Source organism: Bombus fervidus, chromosome 16 (genome assembly GCF_041682495.2).
Source record: "Bombus fervidus isolate BK054 chromosome 16, iyBomFerv1, whole genome shotgun sequence".
Classification (NCBI taxonomy): Eukaryota; Metazoa; Arthropoda; class Insecta; order Hymenoptera; family Apidae; genus Bombus; species Bombus fervidus.
In genome coordinates this window covers 348321-368940 of record NC_091532.1, presented here as the reverse complement: position 1 = coordinate 368940, position 20620 = coordinate 348321, and the positions used below count along the sequence as shown (strand labels likewise).

Genomic DNA, 20620 nt, shown 5'->3' with positions numbered 1-20620 from the left:
AGCTGGTAAGTAAAAGTTTGGATCTGAAACATGGTGATTGTAAAAATTTCACAAGCCTACCACGCTCATCCGTTGCTAGCCGCGTAACTCACGCCGATCGTTACCTTACGGTAACACGCACGTGTCCTGGCTATCTCGTTGACAACAAATCGAGCAGAGATTCTATTTTCATGTTTGGCTGTACGATCCGGCAAGCCATTCTCCGGACGGAACGAGTTTCGAATGAGTTACCGTTACGCGCATTAAGCCCACTACGAATAGGAAAGAGGCGGCTGGAGAACCGCCGGTGAAGAGAGAAGCCGGAGGGACGCGAGTTACTGGAAGCGAGCGTGAAGTGATTTCAGAGGGTCGAGATATTTCAGGCTGCAGGAACGGTGAAATAAAGCGGCCGCGTGTTGTGCTGTTCATGGCTCGTTATTATGCTATATGCCATGTCCTCGCAGCTACTAAGGTCCTTGTCGTAATGGAAATGTGAAGAGAGACGACGCGGCGCGGCGCGGCGCGGCGCGCAGCTCCCCGGCGAACTTACGAGCATGGAAGATAAATGCGAGGATGAAAGGGACGCTGTTGTTGCGATACGGCCAACCAAACGAAGCTTTAAACGCTGTTCAAGCCACGTGACAACGAGACGTAACAGAGAATTTATCGAAGTACAGATTGAATAAAATCGAACGACTTGAAATGGTTAACTGTATAAGTACCGTGCGAACAAAACACGATTGTGATTGAAAAAACATAATATTAAAAATGATAAATGACCAAAGTGTTGATATTAACGCAAATGTAGTTTTTTTTTTTTTATCTCTGATGTAAAGCTTCTTCGCCTTTGGAATATCCAATATTTACCGCAATATTTCAGTTCTTCAACTATACGTATACGTTATTCAACCTTACGAGTCTCGAACGAAATTTATATACGCGATGGAAATTAGAGTATGCGTGAAACGACATTATATCGATTTACGATCTATTAAAAGTATACTCCTACTACTAATGACATTTATATATCTATCGAATACGCGATAATGTCGCAAATAAATTCAGAATGGAAGAACGAAAGCTCGACGACTCTTTTCCTTTTTGAAAGAAATATTATTTGCGAAGCGAGCGCGCTATATATCGTAGCTGTGTGTGTACGAACGCGTGCAAAAAGTATATAGATACCTTTCGAAATATCTTAAAGACCATTGAAAGTTTAAAAGACTCGGTATTTTAGGGTGATTTGCCGAGGAAATCGGCCCGAGTGATTACGCAGTTTGCGCCTCTATCATTGCTAAGCGGAAAATGAAAAAGATGAGAATGGGCGAGTCGACCGGAGAATGCGTAACTTTGTCTCCATTATCGTTGCTCTGCCGCAGGGCTGGGCGAGGAAGTCCGAAGAAGAAAATACTCGGCAACTCGGGGATCGAGCCGTGCATATTTGCTAGCAGCTGGCATAAAGAGGCCGAGATACTGTCGTCATAAATAGGAATGTAAGCACCCACGGGACTAAGCAGACGAAATTCTTATTATTTTGCGGCATTATAAAGGGGAAGGAAGCGCGACGTCGACGTCGACGTCGGCACTCCGCTGATTTCTACCCATTCCCACGAAAATAATCTCGCGGAAGCACGCAAATCTGATTTTCTTGCATTCCCTTCCCTAAAATTTCCGAGCTTTCTCCTTATCTTCTCTTGGTTTATTTCGCTCGTTAACGCGAGATCCAACATATTTACCGATTCATACGAACGTCTATTAAACGTTTCGCAAGAATTTAGCCTGTCGTTTAGTTTCACGTTATTTTTTAACCTTATTAGAACAATTGTAATTAGTTTTCTAACGTATAATTCCTATCAACAAAATTTATCAAATTTCAAATCAAATATAGATTTTATTTTACCAAGAAATTAATTAAATATCGTTGTAGCAATATTTAGATATTTTATCGAGCGATTATGAAATAATTATCGATAATACGAATATAAGTTAATTTCGTATAAATTAATTTAACTAAGAAAAAACTGAAATTCTTTCCGTTAACTTTACTCCGTTAGCTTCTGTTATTTGTACTGTTAATCGTGAAAAATCGAATAGAAAACGTTTTATCAAATTATCAGTCCGTTAACGTTCGATTTTTATTTTTAGATGCGAAGTAATTTATACGATTAGTTTTATTAATAATTCACCACACGTTCTTTTTCGCGCTAGGTATTAAATGAAACATTCATCGCCGCTTTTTTCTCTGCCTTTCAATTCATGGAATCGATCGGTACGACCTCCGATTGGACCACTTAAAAATAATTTACCAAAAATTAATCCATGGACCTAGAGTACATTTCGAGATAAATCACCTTCGAACCATAAATCTTTACATATACTTTTGGCAAAAGGGGAAGTTTATTTCTATTTCATATCTGTTTCTCTCAATTTACATGGCAAAGTTCATTGCACCGAAGGAAAAGAAGGGAAAAAAGGGAAAGAAGGGAAAGAAGGGAAAGAAGGGGAAGAACGGGCAAGAACGGGCAAAAAACGGGCAAGAACGAGAAAGAACGAGCAAGAATGCGAAAGCCAATGGGATTGAATAAGTGACGAATATTTAACGTCGACCTTCGCTCGGTCGATTACTTTTCCCATTTACGGGCATTAATTGCTTCACTCGGAAGTACGTTTTCCAATTAAGCGAAAAGCCATTGACTAAACACAACCGGCAATGGAAATGTTTCTTACGCAATTAACGTTACGTGAACTGTTTGCGGAAAGTTCCGAAAGAGTCTGAAGGGGTTAATAACACCTTGTTTCCGTGAAATCTGATGCTTTCTATTTCAGCTTGTGTATGTTAAGATGTGATTGCCGTGTACGTACCGTGAATCTTAGATTTTTAAAAATTCATCGACTCCTTTGTATACGTGTACGTATAGAAATATGTATAGGGACGTAAACACGGATGGAAAACGACATCTTCCGTAATTGCAAAGGGAACATCAACGTGTGTGCAAATTACGTAAATCTTTTCGTACGAACAAGCAACCGTTGATGACTTTGCAGAAGAGAACGACGAAGGGGAAGAAACGTCATTTGCAACGAACACGCTGCACCACTTTTATTCGATTAACGCTTTAAATGTAATACAAATTAGAAAACGAAATGCACGGTTCGAAAGTAACGTAAACGATTCATAGCATTGACGGCGATTTAAATAGCACTTTTATTATCAGTTACTATCGTTGCCGTGTTCCGCTACTTTTTCCCACGCCCAATAAACGTACAAGCGTTTCATTAATATTTCGTTCAGTGAGAATGAAAATTCTATAAAAAATGACAACTGGATTTTGCATCGTTTTGATTTAGAAAATTGACTTGAAGCGCTACTATTATTATAAACATATTCGATATATATGTTTTATTAAATTACAATTAAATATATATCACAAGTTTTATGACAACGATTTATATTGATATCGAGAATGTAAACTTCATTGCGCGATATTAAATCAAATATTCTTGTTCCAGAAACGAACGAACGAACCTTGTAATTTTCAAAATAAAATTTGTTAAAATATTTAGTAAAAGTCATTTATGTTAGATATTTTTGCTTTATATCTTTCATATCGCAAATTGCATAGCCAAACATAATCGAAAATTAATTTTTGGAAATTCTTTGGTTTTAAATAAAGTGACGTGTAAAATTGAAATTTATTGTACAAAATATCGTGTGTTTTGAATGAGATATCGTATCTTTAACAATAATTTTGCATATTTTGACACGTTAAAAGCTTTCATTGTTTCGCTCTGATATAGGCAAAAACGTTTCTCCCGTGAGATATACGAAGCTAGTTTATTACATTTTCTGCACTTTAACGAGAACACTTATTCACTTGTCAGTTAACAAAGTCTGTACATCACTGGCACCGAAAATATGTTAAATTACTTGACACACGTGACACGTAGCGGTAGTTCATTCGAATCGATGTGGCCATATTCGCTATTTTATAGAAAACCACCGAGATCTCTTTGTTGAATTTATCGATACAATAATATTCGATTTTCCGAATAAGAAATTTTTTACGAAACAAAATTTAATCGACATTGACATTTTTTTGTTAAATACGTGCGTGTTAAATATTAACTAACGATCCTAAGTACCTTTTTACACAGATGAAAAAGAACGTTTGGAACGTAAAATGATACAAGCGAAATGTTTATAACGCTCCCCCTACTTTCATACCACACGATGCGTCACTCAAAGCCATCGAATTTTATTAAATAGAATTTTCCTGTATTTCTCATCGTTTTAAGAGTATGACTTTGCCACGTTACGAGAAAGTATCTGTATAGCGTTAAATCGTAAATAGCGTAATATCACTAATATTTTTTACATTACTGTCCATACGTCATTGGAGGCTTCTTCTTAGCGCACCTAGGATACACATATTTTATTTACGTGTATTTTACGTACGAAATGATATTGATACTTATCAATTGTCCGTATTGTAAGGAAAATAGGGAAAAATCGTCTTACGTTTGCAATATTTTATTACCGTCCTATTTTATCGAACGTATGTTTCGTTGTATCGATCGACTCGTGGACGAAAACGTACGAAATTACTCGAGACATCGTTCTTGACAAATACTTTTCTGAATCACCGGCAAACTTATAAAGTCTACTTTATTCTACGTGATTACTCGATGTTTACTCGTGTTCCATGCTCTATCTAGTGGAAAAAGCAGAATTCCAAGTAGTCTCTATAAAGGAAATAACCTGATTGATAAAAATAAGTGAAAAGCAAGAAAAAGAGCGGATTTCCAACTACATGAACGTATTCTTTAGGGGATGCGATCTAAAACGACGCTGGCATCGGTAACCATTTCGAGACAGCCGATCTATCAAACCGGCCTAGATCGAGACTTTTAATACGCTCGAATTTCCCGCGAGAGTTACCCCCCGCAAGCATCGTGGATGGATAGGCACGTACAATGGAATTATGGTTCCCCTATGTTCCCATTACTATGCCATCTACGTTATGCGTTCTATGGTTGTGGTTGCTCTCCTTTCGATGCTCTTAACGACGCCCTTCGCTGTTTTATGCCCTTCGCAAATAATCTCCGTGTAACTGGCCGTGTATCCGCCTAGGGAGCGAATGACCTTTGATCGACGATATTTCCTCCTAATGCACGATACGAATGAATCGCGTACGGCGTGCTCGGGTTTACAGCCCATTTTGTTAGCATTGTTCCGAATCCTTATTAACTTTGTATTAACTTCATAGTGTTCGTTTCGTACAGGCGTTTCAATTGATTTAGAGAAAATTCGATTTAAAGAAAAATTTCAACGCCATTAGTCGTTACTGTGTGTCAACTAAAAATTTTCACGATCATTGAACTAACGAAAAAGAGTTGAGAAAAAGAAATTGATGTCGATTTGTGTCAATGTGATACTGTATCCTTAGCAAAAAGAAGAAAACGCGTAAAAGAACAAGGGATTTCCAAGTAGAAATATTATGATATCTAAGGGCGTCCTAAGATCGTCGCTACAATATACCTACCGTTGAAATTTCAAGCTTGATCAATTTCTCAACTAAAATATGTACCGTCAATGCGATATTTATCGATAAACGCGTGGTTGGTTTAGTTAGATCCTCGATCGGACGTAATCAGGAATATCGGTCGATTTTGATCTAGGTAGGTCAATACGTCAATTTTATGGTAGTTGTATTTAATTAATTGACCCGAATGTTCCTCGTAACTAAAGTTAGAATATCGAATAAAAAAAAAAAATTTAAACGATATTTAAGCTGGATATACTCAAGCTGGAACGCGATGTAGCGAAATGTATTATTGACGAGTTTATAATTAAAACATATATAGTCTTAGGTTTAAACTAAATCTAACCGTAATATGATTGATGCCACAAAAATCGTTAATATCATACCGTGGAACGTAATTTGCAAATTGTACAACTAGGTTGTAGACGCACGGCCTGATATTTGTGTTTCCATGAAATTCTAATGAAGGCTTTAAGATTAATTGACGGAAGAACATGACAGACTGTCCTATTTCATATTCTCTGGAAACAATCCAGCAGTAAGTTTAGAACGGGTAGTCGCATTACCTTTATGAAAGCTTATTGCATCTTTGACCATTCTATTTTGACCGAAGGTTGCTCACTGATTTTTTCCATTATATTTCACGTCTGTTGCATGCTCATATAGATCGACGACAACGATCGATTTTCAAGCAGTACTTAACTGAAAAGCTTCGCATGTTTAGGTAGGTATCGAATGGCAAACTAACCGAGCAGCGATGACCGGGTTATTTCTGATCCATATATTTTCTCCATTACATCCATGACGTACCTTTATCGGATCGCGTATATAATTCTATTTTTTTCAGTAATTTCACTTCACATAAATGAGAATAGCAGATCGTAATTTTGATTTCTCTTTTCACACGATTCGAGGCGATTCGAATGGCCACGAAGAAATTATTTTGTAGTACATCGAATATTACAGCTATATCGTGTCGAACGAATTAAGACGTTGAGTGGAAAGATTCGTTTTCTTATTTTGCTAAAGAAAACCTTGTGGGTGTCAAGTAACCAGTCATAACCGGATGAAGATTCTGCGTAAATCGAACAGAATTTCTGCACCAAAACTGGAAGCCTCGCGATCCAATTTTATCTTCGTCGTGTTTATTTTCTTTATGGAAGAAATTCTGTACGTAGGATGATCTTATATTTACTCGATAAATATTTTAGATTAAAAGTATAACATGAATTTACACGAAACCCCTTAAATATCGAGTAACGATTGCAAGAGACCATATTCGACGATATATTCGACTAATATGCAAATTAAGCAAACACTAAAATATTTCATAAGACGAGCGGCTTTGTTCTTAAAATTCAGGTACACGTAAGTAAGATTTTGCAGTTGTTTTCATACTACATTTCCTTGGATAAAAGATGTTAGGGCCTTATTCTCCGGACGATTGTGGTAGCAGGTTAATTGTTAAATAACCCGATTTGTATAAAAATTTTCCAGCTAAATACCTATTTAGTTTTTAGTGGAAAATATAATTAGTGCGACAAACACGTAGCTTACCGGAATGAGAATGTTGGGTGGCTAATGACAAGTATCGATATATCAATAATTTTTATCTATGTTTGATCTATATTTTATTCTAATCGTTGCTTTAGCGAAACGTTAATCCTTCGACTTTTCTTATTTTTTAGATCCGAATTTCAAGGAACCAATTACCAATGTAACTGCACCGGTTGGAAGGGAAGCAATTTTATCTTGCGTGGTTCAAGATTTAGCAGAATACAAAGTGAGTCTCTAAATACAATTGATTCTACGTATTCTCATATTACTTTATAACGAATTTGTACTAAACAAGACAATCGTTTTGAAGATTGTTTTAAGAAATTTATCAAACTTACTCTCTAACGTATCGTAATGTTAATTATTAAAGTGTCGTCGATGATGAAATTTGTTTTTTTTAAGCTAGCACATTCAGAACAATGTCGATTATCAACAGAAGGGAAATTTACTTAATTTTCTATAACGTAACGTTACAACTTTTCCATCTTTTGAATTTGATAGCAAATCGATACTAAAATTTACTAGAATTTGTTCATAATGCTGCTTTGTTTCTCGTTGCATGCACGCGCATCTTACGGCAAGCTTGGGCGAACGACTCACGAATAAGTATGGAAAAAATTACCGTGAAATTTCTAGCTGGCCGTTTTGTCTCCGCGTATGTCCTTCGAGATAACGGATATCTACATTGCTTTAAGTTACCTTAAATGGCAGCATAGTTTCGGCGCTGATAATGTCTTTTATCAACCAAATGCCGCTTGAAAAATTGTCAACGAGGCTAAAAACTGTCACTACGTTCTTGGTCAAAACGTACCTAACTAGCTTGATAACCATTAATTTAACGATAAAAAAAAGTCTAATTTTTTTTACATTTCTTTCTTCATTTTGGTAATGGTCATCGACCCATGGTTCTTTTAGATAATAAAAGAAACTTTAGCCGTTCGATGAATTTCGATCGACTACTTAGGAAAATTAAATTTCTGCCAGTGTCTAACTTATACATACCGTATTGTTGGAGGGAAAATTTGTAGCGCGAGCTAAAATAAGAAGGAACGGTGCAACAATGCAGCTAAACTTCCGTAATCTAGCAAAGAGCAATCCAAGTTTCAAGCGGCCATGGAAATCAAGCGGGAACCGCAACTCCGTCGAGTTGAACCGTCGGCCCGTTCGCGTTAATGGCGGCGCCAACCTATCATTGCCAAAGATATTCGAAGATCCGTAATTTATAGATGGCCGTTAATCCGGATTGGCAGTCTCAGCCAGGCTCGGGTTAACTAAGATCGACTAGTTGTGTTCCCGAAACGGCAAACACTCGAATCTTATCGGATTCCATCGAGACGGTATTCTTGCCCTTTCGTATCCCATCTTACAATTAGCAGCCGTTACTGCCGACGAACATTTTCGTTCGAGCCACTCGAATCGATTCGATCGGCCCTCGAAATTCCATACGATATAGACCGAGCGAGATCGACGTCTGCCTGTCTACTTGCAACTTTCCAACCGACGGCGACGACGACAACGACGAGTATTCGTTTTTATCCGTCCACGTAATTTTGTTAATTAATTAACTAACTGCTTCGCTTTGGCGAGCAAGAGGCAGACCCTTGAAGCTTGAAAGATAGTCGGAGATAGAAGGACAAGAGAGGAGAAAGAAATGGAAAGAAGGGAGGGGGGAAGGTGGAAAAAGCGACGAAGAAACAGAGAGAAATTCACTTAACTTTTTCGTGGCCGTTTAACGAGGTCAACGGGTTAAACAACCTTTCTGGATGTCTATGCTCTAGATTGCTTTTTGCTTCCGAGTACTTTTAGTAATACCTATCTCGACCATCCGCTGGCCAGACGAGTCCCGACTACGTTTGAAAATATCAGTAGCCGGTTTTAAGTAACGGACTTCGATTCAAGCGAGATGAAATATCAAGGAAATGGCGAAGATCCCCGTTACCGCGAAGTCTTCTCGATTTCTTGTCTTGGCTCTTGGCCGATTCCTTTCTCCGGTGGACACCCGTCGAGTTACTTCCAGAAACAATTACGTTTCATAAAGAGTCGGAACATTTCTTTTTAAAAATGACATCGACTTTCAGTGTAAAACGTTAATTGGCTTTATTTTAAAGGGGGGACAAGAAAAAGTTTCCTCGCGATGAATCTCGTTCGGCAAAAGGAGAGTCCAGATGGAAAATTACGAATGCTTGGCTTCCTTTGGTAACGCTATAAAGCGTCAGACACGCCGGGCATGCTGTAAAAGAGGTTCAGTTAATTTAAGGAAAACTCCGTTCCAAGAAATGTTTGACCCGTTGAATACCTCTTTTTTTATTACGTTTTTCTTTGCTTGGTCGCGCAAAGTAAGAGCCCAACCACGATTTAAATTTGCACATGGAAAATCCGGTGTTTTTTTTTTTTTTTTTTTATATACGTATGTTTGAAATTTGAAACGCTGCGACACCGTTGCCCAGAGCTGTATATTTCTCTTAAACGCTATTATCGTCCGATTTTCTCTCAAATGTTTTTGATCTGGCACACGGTTCTCAGTGATTTCAAACAATTTCATATTCCATTTAATACAGATATAACAAAGTTATTATAAAATTCCACTGTAAAACGAAAATTACCTAAAATATTCACGCGAGTCTCTTTTGTACAATCGGACATTCGCTGTAACTAACTTGCCTTTTACACCAGATGCTATAAAGCCGACTAATACGATCTCCAGCTGTTTCAACTAGTTTCACATATTGTACGAAAGCTCCATCATCGCGTTTCCACGTTTAAAGCGGACACGTTAAATTCATGGTACGAAACGAGTCTTGCACAAATTCGCTTTTTGAAAACAGCTTCTATTCTTTCAAACGATATAGTATCTTCCTTCGTAAAGTACTATAGTTTGCGATCTATATAGAAGTCGTTGCACGTCTCTTCGAATAAATTTTTCGATATATTATTAAAAACGGCAAAGCAATTTTATCGCATTCCGTACAGTTTCGAAATAGTTTAGACGTTTTCGGGCGTTCCGTGTAAATAGCGTCTCTCGGTAATCGAAAGAAAGCGAAAATCTGACACAGAATGCGACCAACAAGTTTTCGCTACAGCTGCGACATTTTCCTTCTCTTCCGCGTTATCTATCGCATTTTATCGCCTACGATCTTTGCGTTATCCTGAATATTTAGGACGCTGTCTCGATACGTTTGCACAGTGGTTGATACTTGCTTAATTGTCAGTATAGATCGCAACTAGATAGCGACTTCAGCTTCTATCGTAGTATTCGAGCGCACGAATAAACTCGTTTCATCTACGTTACCTTTTCTAGTTAATAACTAGCAGCAAAGTAAATTCTATTTTCACGGTAGAAGAGTACGTCATATTTTACATTTGCACGTCGATTTCATTTGTTAGATTATAGTAAGAGGGAAAGATATCGAAGGGTATTCGTCCGATCGAGTCGCGTTCCATGAAATTCAAATGGATGTATTTAGAAAGGTCGGCGGTCTAATCTGCAAACGGCGTTACATTCTTCTGGACGAGAGAAATAGGTTATCGTGGTTAAGGGATGAGACATTGTAAAGGGGAGGAGGAGCTAGGTTGGAATAATCGCGCCGTTTATAAGCCGCGCCGGTGCGTCCCTCGGTCTTCCGGTTATGCATTAAGATGACGGATAACGGTTGCAACTATGCCGGAAATCTGGCAGCATCACGATCTACAGATAACAACGCCTCTCTAGTATCATTTCGTCCATATATATATAGGTGCAATACGCGGTGAAAATGTTAGCAATTTCAGTTAAACATCGATAGCGATCGTCTCTAATCGATATCGCAAATCAAAAACTAAAGTATTGGAAATGTTAACATTTTAACTAGTTTACATCGCATTCGAGATAGCTATTCGTTAGAGCATCGTACGTAACTTGAACATAAAGTTTTCGACGTAAGTTAATCGCCTACACGCTATTCCCATTTCCATGATATTAAGATTTATCGATTTTCATAAACAATCGCTGTACATCATCTTCGGAATGAAACAAATAATAGCGCGGATTTAACGTTCTCTTCTTCGTTTTATAGTAGAGGATCTCGAGTTGCATCGGTCAACGTATTAAAAAATATATTATTCCATTAAAAAGAGACAAAGAGCGATCTTTACGTGCTCGCTTACAGAAAAACTAACAACATGAAAATATGACTGCAGCCTCTCCTTCCCGCCCTCGATCCATTCAACTTTTATTCGACTGGAACATTTCCCGATAGGATTAACGGTATCGAAAATATTTCAACTGAAATTACAATATTTCAACTCTTAGGTGACTCGCTATTTGGAGAACGACGATATACATATTCGTATAACGAGGTGTCATTTTTTACAAATTATTTTATCGTAATTTTTCTATTCGAGAGATAATTGCTTTTAAATGTTCTCGGTGTCAATGCTGCGTGATTTTTTAACTTTTCACTCTTCGATGCAGCAGAATACGTTTCAGATTGGATTCTACCTACATTTTTCTCCCCAATCACGTGAAAATGCATTCACACAGTGGTTCGAGCGCAATTCATGCCTTTGAAATGGAAAAAATTTTTATTTCATCTAACGAAAGAGCTTCGATGCATACAGACCAAACTACTCTTTTTCTCTAACACTAGGTTCCCGAATGGTTCGCTCATAAGCAGTCATTTATCGACGGAACACGGTGTACGATGTAACCTCGTAGCAGCCTGTGTAATCGTCCTTCTCCAAATAGTCTTCAAATTATTCGAAATATATCGAAGAACGATTCGGAAATCGATATCGGTATTATTCGTTTCTGCGTTCGAATAAGTTATTCGGATTCGAATAAGTTACGTCGGATTTAGAAAATTCAAACGTCATAATTGTCTCAAATAAATTTCAATTCTGTAAATCAAGAAACAGAAGAAGACGACGATGTTACATATATTATTTAGAAAATTTAACATTCTTATGTACTTTGTACATTACCGTACGTATATGTGCAAGCTGCTATTACGACAACTATCGGTCGAGCTCTTCTTTCTCTCTCAATTATTATTAATCAACAGTGGTATATTTAGTATCGCACAGTTGGTGTGTGCAAATAAACTTTAACGCGCCAGAAATATAAATTAAGGCAACGATACTGTGCCGCGGATATCTTGTTTCCGTGTAAGTGTACGCTCGCAAGCAAGCACGATTTCATTCTCCATTTTTATCTAAAATTTAAAAACTATGTCCGTTTAAAGTCACGTCCGTGTGAAAATTGGAAAATATCGGCACACATTCAATCGTAATCCGACATTTTCAATTTCGAAACATTTAACATGGTAAATGTCGTCAGAGATTCCGCTCCAATAACATTTGCATAGCGTATAAATATATTTATCGAACTGTTTCTTCGAACAATTTATTTTTGCTTTCCTTTTGAATTATAGAAATTTATATTAATAAATACCTTATCGAAACCTAGTACGTATACCTATAGATTTAACGACCACCTAGGTAAGAAACGCAAGATAAGTCTCCTTTCCCGTTTTTCGCGGAAGAACAATTTCAAAATTCCATACGTCGTCGATCAGTTGCATACCGAAACCGTCTTTGCGTTTGACATTACTATTAAATATGTGTTTTGAACACTAAAAATAGATCAACAACATCGATTATACGTAGACCAACGTTAGTTGCGTCAAATCAACATAAAATCCAAGTCTAAACTAATATTAAGTAAAGATTTATGTCTATACCTGTCGCTTATTTTCTTCTTCGACTATTTCATATTAAATTCACTTCGCTTCAGCCAACAGGTGACAGAAAACTCAACGTCGAAAATCAACGAAAATATTCATATTTTTCCCAATTCTTTGTACTATTTAATGACAGCGAAAATATCATCCGTCGACAATGAAAACTCTACAATTCGATTACTTTTTTGTCAAATCGAAAAAGCATTTCCATACCATTTTCTGCCGAAAATGTTTATCACGTGGGGAAAGAAAATGTATCAAACGTGTTTGCTTCATCGTACGCGATCGAACATCGTGTGACATATACTCTTATACGCTAAGAGTTGCTTTGTTTGTTATCGTTATCGTCTAATTCGCCTTCGTACAGTCTTTCGACAACAGAGTCTGTAGCTATGCTTCTCTTAGAAAATAGATTATTAACGATTACAGGCTTCCAAATTTTTATTTCGACCGATACATGACTAAAAATTCAATGAGATTGAATCTGATATTCTCCTATCTATATACCCGTTATTTTCAAACATTTGAAAATGAGAGAAAATGAGTAAAAATAACTCAGAAGTACAACAATCGTTAAATGAAAATTGAAAACGCGATTAAAATGAAAGTCGATTATTTCGTTAGTACGCCATTTCCATCAAATACGGATGCTATAATCGAAATCGGGAAATATGCGTTCAAGTTGACCGGAAACTATTTTAAACGGTTATCCGGTTTAACAGTTTGTGCGTTTAATCCAGCAGAGGCGGAGGAGTGTCATTATATAACGGCACGATAGATCGAGCTAGAGAAATGATTGAATCGAGTGAGAGGGTCTCGGATTAACAGATGCATCACTGCTTACAGAGAGCCATGATTAATCCGTGGCCCGAAAACCAATGAATCGAATGGCCTTCGGGGTGAGCTAGAACGAAGACGATGTTTGCAAATAGGGATTGATTTGGGGCAATCTGATGCGTCGTAAACCGACGATAGAATCTACGGTACAAATCTAGTTCTGAATCGATTACAATGGAATTAACCAAACATTGAAGAAAAAACCGCATACTACGACCGGTGCACAAACGTTACGCACAATTGTAAAAGGAAATGTGATTCTTTGCGACAATTCGATTATATACACGGTAGTGATTCGACCGAATAAAAATAGAAAAACAAATGAATCGTATTTGGGAATTTTAATTGAAAATTTATTTAAATTCCCTACCGAAGCGTTCGTTTGCGCGAAATCGTTGCCAAGGAAAAGGATTTATCGAATTTCAAGTTGAATTTCAAGCAAAGTATCTTAAATATCAAATTCCTTTCAATCATAAACGTATGCACAACTTTTAAATATAGCTTCGATTATTTTACGAAAGCTTTTTAACTTATTTTCTTCCCGCTTGATTCGTAACCAAAATATTAGAGAAAAACAACTATGACGTTTACAAAGTGATACATCACTTTTTCTAGATTACGGTTATAAATATCGCTTTTTAACGTACGTTCCTTGCATCGATTCTCCCATTAGACTGATTTTTAATCGTTTCGCTCGATATATTTCCATTAACCGCAACTATAAATTTTCCACCAGCTTAAATGTCGTTTTAATGGTAAAACTTCTTCAAGGTTGATTCAGGTTAAAGCAGGTTACACGAGAAACAATTAAAAACATAAAAAAACGCTCGCTCTTTGAACTTTATTAGAGAAATAAAATAATTGAAACGATATAAGAACGATAAATAACGGTAAATCAACTAAATTCTTGTTTAATCTCTAAATCCTCCGATGTATTGCGATAACGGTCAAGCGTTTCGTGTAGATTATTTCAGTTTCATCATTTACGCCACATGTAACAATAAATGTAAATTGGATAAAACTTTAAAACAAGTTACAAATAACTACCATAAATACAACGACCGTCAAATACTCGTTCAGAGGTTATTTATCTTCTTCCGTATTGATCGCTGCCAAAAATCACGCAAAACCAACTGAAATAACTTAAAAGTGTCATAACTAAAAGACAATGAATATGCTGGATATATAACGGATGTCCTACGAATAAATATAGATAAATATATATAAATATTAAAAACACGAACTAGAAAAACCAGTACTTGAAAGGGTTCCGAAGAGAAAGAATAACAAAAATTGCTTCTATCGACTTTTGATAGTCATGATCGGAAGAAAGCATCGTTGGAACGAACGAAATCCATTGGAAAGTCTCGAAACGAAACAACTTGGAACGGCGAACGATTAGCAAACGATAAGCAAACGACAACCAAGGAACCAACTTCTACGGAATAGAATCGCTGAACGTTCCTGAATTAAGCAAGATCGTAGTTAACGGTCTCTGTTCGCTGAACGTCCGGGCCCACAGGCAGCCCTACGCTTGGCAATTAAAATTCAAAGCACGACGATACCTCTCTGGCAGGAACGTAAACCCTGGGAGAACCTATGACCAACCGGTTGCCCGTTATACCTTGCAGTAGGAACAAAGTCTCCTTGGTCTGGCAATACCGGTACTTACTCCGCCATAATACATACATGTACCCGAAACATCGAAGAAAACACTGCTTGTTATCCAACGCGTCTCGACTCTCGCAGCTCGTTGATTCAAGATCGCTTTGAAACGACTTACGTTTTGCAAAATCGATTCGGTTGCGGTAAAAACGGCAGAAAGGTTCCGTCGAGCCGAAAATTAATTTAAATTTTTCATCCGGTTCGAGAGATAATTAACGGATCAAGTGCGACGCCGATCTCCAGAACACTTTCTATTTATATCTCCGTTCGTACGCAAATATAAAATATTTGAAGAAAAGCGAAGTAAAGTGAAATTATTGATCTTTCTGTTCGGGACCTTATTAGACTAGATCTCTACATATAAAGAATTTATACGTTCAATATCGTAATAAAGATCTCGTCGATTATATAAGAAAAAATGTTCCTTCGGTTTGTGTTTGTCGTACAATTTACTTATTGTTTTAAGTTACTATTTAAATATTATTGAATCCTTCGCTATAGTTATATCTATTAGATAGTCTACATCACGATTCCACAAATCTACCGCGTATTTCGAATCGATCGACTATTTCTATATAATCTACGAGGGCAGACTGAATAATTATTATCTTTTGAATATATTATTTGATCAAGTAGCAAGTTTGTTATTTCTTATGAAAGGAAGAACATTTGGAAATAGATGTAGAATGTTTCAAGTAGAACACGTACACTGTCAACTGGTAGTACGTGTATCTCTCTTTGTTCGCGAGGTTGATTCTCTAAGAAAATTGAAGAAGTATCTATAGTCGGCGTAGAATCGTGCAAATTTTTACTTCGACGTCAAACATAGATTCTCAGAACTACGAGCATCAACAGTGAGGTCGAAAGTTTCTCGCGTTTTAAACTATTTCATCGAGAAATAAGAAAAAATGTATCAATATTATGGTCGTTAACGGGATGTTAAGACATAAACTATGCAAACTCCTAGAATGTAACCGGGATGCCGGCTAGTCGGTTGCTAACGAACTCGAAAGTTTTCCGCAACGAGTTTCTTTGGGACGAGTAAGCTCCATCGGACTAACGCGAGTTTTACGTAACGTCGAGAGGTTCGCCTCGTGAACGCGTAATTCAACTCGCTAATTTCCAAGCGATTGAGGCGCAGCCAGGCGAAACAAAAAAATTACCGAGAATTCGTTGAACGCTTTGACGTGCCACGCGATAAACGGAAGATTAATACCGTAATCGTGGTACGCTCCACCGGCGGCCAGAAAAGTAAATATTTGAAACGTCTAATACTCGCAGAATATCGCCTTTACCCGTCGCTGTAAAAGTCGTCCTGGCGAATATCGAGCGAAAGATACTTGGAACCTCAGTGTCACGATTCACTTAGTGTAATTAAAACTCGTGTAATAATTAATGGAAACTCGAGAAATCTCGCATTCTGCGTTTTTGCGAAGCGATCGTGTCCCATAGGAATAGAAATTTTTGAAAATATTCAAGTAACGGTAGTTAACTGGATTGGGACAAATCTAGCGTTAAAAATGACTTCTATAGAAATTATTTATGATCTTTCTTTCGATTAAACGACGATAGGAAAGAAGGAAAGAAAGAAGGAAGAAGGAAGAGGAAACCACCGAGTTAATGCGCGACAAACTTTTCTAGAGCGCAGCTGCTATAAAGACAAAGAAGAACGTCCTGAGCAATTTTACCCGATAAAAAGTACAGCTGTGCAAGTATGATTCGTACGATATCGCAATAAAAATTGCTTGTAGAGCAACAAGATTTTTAGATAATTATTAAAAAAATGTAAAGCGTTTAAGCGACGGGGAAAATGATCCTCAAACAGTTTTACGTAGTTGATCGAATAAAAATACCGCGTATAAATTTAAAACGTTTAACTTTTTCTCCAATAATAGACGTTACGCGTAAACAATGTTTCGTTAGAGATCTCCAAAACTTCGAATCTACTAGCTAAATCTTTGTTTTCCTTCTATCGTTCGATTTCTACCCCCTTTCTTCCTTTTTTCTTCGTTTTCGCAAACATGCAAATTAAACGACGAAAATCGTTTCGTTTTGTTCGTTCGTCGTCGTACAGCATGTTTAATCAAACCGTAGTTATCGTAGAAATACAGAAAAAAGGATATATTCGGTAGTAGCGGTAATTACGAATACAATGGAATTTTGTTTCGAGTCTCGTGGGACAAATATGCATTTAGATCGAACATTAGCGGAGAAATCGGCTGATCCTTATCCTTCTTAGAATGGCGCATAAGCGAAATAACGCGAATGTTCATCGAAGATGAGTTTATCGAAAGCGAATAAAGAAAGAAGCGTATAAAGTAGGTAAAAGATCGAATAGTTTCGCTTCCTTTCCGCTATGCTAACGACAATGTCATTCGTTTCGTAGCGTTTAATAATAATATTTGTATCAAAAACGGCATGGCAATAATAGAACAACGTTCTGAGAAATATTTATCGTTTTCCGTTTGATCATTTAATTCGTCCTTTCCTTCTTATTTTGCTTTTTACCTTGAGTTTCTAGAAGACGAAGATGCGTACGCACGTCGTCGCGTAAAATGTACGAGACCGTACAAGTTATTTTTACTTTATTTATTTGCAACGGAAACCCATAACAAGATTAAATGCTTAACAGTTATTCTATGGCTGCGTACTAAGGTATGATATAATACGATATGATATACGATATCGGTTGTACGAACTTGTTATTCTTATATTTTAGTACGCTATTCGTCGGCAATAATTATTTGTTCAGCAATAATTATAGTCACTAACACTTTGAACAACTTTTACCTATACGCGTTACCATCGTTCGGCTGTAATTTCCAAGATAATACGCATCAAAGTATAACCGCAACCTAAAGCCTCGAGTCTCGTCTACGCCGACGGACATTGTCGGTAGACAGTCTACGTATAGCGTTGTACGCCGACAGTCTATGGACAACGTACGCAGGTTATCTGAAAACAATGTCGTTTAGTCTAGTACGTACTCGTGGAAGTGTGCCATGATGCTATGAGAAATAAATCTAGAAGACAATCTTAAGATAAATCTGGAAGAGGATTTAGAAATTTTGTAAGGATGGTGAAAAGTGATTTTGAAATTTTATCAGATCGTTGCCGAAAAAAGCAAACTTGTCAGCGTAAAAACTATTAAAGATTAAATCGAACTGCGTGTGTTGTCCGATCGCACGTTCTTCCAACATATATCCCCAGACGTTGTCTTTTATTTTCCATCCTTGGATGTCTTTCCATTAACCGCGGATATACGTCTACGGACAATTGTCCGTCAGTGCAGGATTAGGTTTTCATCCGCGGAGTGTGGAATCGGGGATTTTGTCTTGCGTTGTCTACAGATTTTCCACGAAAGACAAATGCGCCCTGTCTGTGACACGCGTCTGCCAACGATCGATAGTCAGTGATAATAAATAATAAATAATTGTTCGTTGAAATAATTTGACGATCTTGCCAAGTGTATGCTTCCGATGAATATTTTATAACTTGTATATATATATTTTCAGATTCGTTTCAAACTTTGCCAATATAATCAAGACGATCGTGTCTTGTTACGGTACCGATAAGATTTCGCAATGTTTCGTGTACGTAACAAGTTTCTATCCACTGAACGCGTTTGCGATGTGTTAGGCAATTATACTGTACTTTGTTCTCGTCCGAGTTAACTCGGAGTAACTTGTTCGCGATAAATTTATCGAGAATGCGGTGAATAAAGAAAATAAAAAGGGCATTATTACAGGCGATGAGTAAAATCGTCCTTAATGATAAAATCCCGCGACTCCCACCTACCATCTTCTTGCGTGTTACAAACGCGAGCGTTATAAAGCTACCTACGGAAAACCTGGCGTTTTTGTTCCTTGGAACGGAGTACCGTATGAAAATGCATATAAAGCTAAGCAATTACGTAAAGTATAGAATTTAGAAAAATTTATTAAAAATTAAAATACATAAATATTGTTACACTGATATATGTATACACGTGTTTACATACAAATAATAATAAATAATGAACGATGCAATTACCGGGCACTGGGAAATTCGACTGTAAACGGTACGAACCTTTAAACAATATTTCTACGTTGGGAGAGATATTTAACGGTACATAATAAATACGAACTAAATAAGCAACCTGATATAAAATTTTTACACTAGGAGGTTGAAAAATAACTCTAATATGATAATCTCATCAAGAAAAGTATATGTACTTGTCTGCGTATTTTATTACATGAAATAAAAGCGAGTTAATTAAACTCTCTAGAATGGGGCAAATTTTTCTTCCGAACAAGGATGCAGTTTAATACCAAATAAAGAGATAAAATAATATTATATCGTTGCAAACACTTAACGAATACGGTGGAAAGTGCCAATGCCTACGCATACCTGTACGCGCATTCGCGACAGAAGATTACTAATTTAATCAAAACGATCGCGCTTCAACTATATCTCTCTCATCGATCTAATACTAGTAATAATAGTATATTCGCAATTTTATTGATCTTTGCAATTTAACCCTGTCTTTTGTACTGGTTCTTCGTTGTGCAAGCTACGGCCTAGCTGCATGTCGTACAGCGACAAAAGCGATCGACGCCACACCAAACAAACAAGCCGTGATCTATGGCCGCGTCCTAAAGCGGGGTACACGCGTGATGCGACAACGTCGTGTTTCTTGCTCGTTCGGAATGCATACTTTCGTAATAGAAGTCATAGCTCGTCGACTTCTAAAGTACAAAAGTGGCGTACGATGATTGGAAAAACAAACAGGCTTGATTCTTTCTATTCAAAGAAACGAAGCAGTTAGGAGACGTAAAGTTAAGGGGAGAGGGACGTAAAGATGATGTAAAGTAACAAAAACATTAAATGCATGACGGTAGTGCTTTACTATCTCGTTTATTGAGATAACATTTTTTACGACTTTCCTTGTACGTATAGCAGTTAAGCCGTAGATCCAAGACGTGCGCATTACCGCGCATAAGACGGTACAAACTGGGCGGAATATTGGCTCGTACGATGCACTTGAATCACTTTCTTACTTACTTGGATTTTTAGTGTGCATTCCTGGGAACGTTTCATCATCGATCGTAAATGTGATTACCGACAATCGCAAAGACCAGGAAATGTATCTTGCGTTAAAAGTAAAATATTCGCAACCAGGGATCAAATTAAATACGGAAACAGTAGTAAAAGATATATTTTAACAGATTTCTGAACAAAGAGTAAAATAACGGGAAATTTTTTTAAAGTAAAGCGCGAATGGCTAGAGGGAAGAAAAATTACTTTGCTCGATATAGATACATTGTTTTATGCATAATAACG

At 37.2% G+C, this 20620-nt stretch overlaps 1 protein-coding gene across 2 annotated transcripts in view; it reads left to right on the top strand.

Annotated features, from left to right (window-relative positions):
- LOC139995433 (lachesin) overlaps nucleotides 1-20620 on the top strand; it is a 258770-nt gene that overhangs the window by 175997 nt on the left and 62153 nt on the right. For both annotated transcript variants that reach the window (XM_072018895.1, XM_072018894.1), the window contains exon 2: nucleotides 7211-7305. In XM_072018895.1, coding sequence (XP_071874996.1) covers nucleotides 7211-7305 — 95 coding nt within the window. The remainder of the gene's footprint in view (nucleotides 1-7210; nucleotides 7306-20620) is intronic.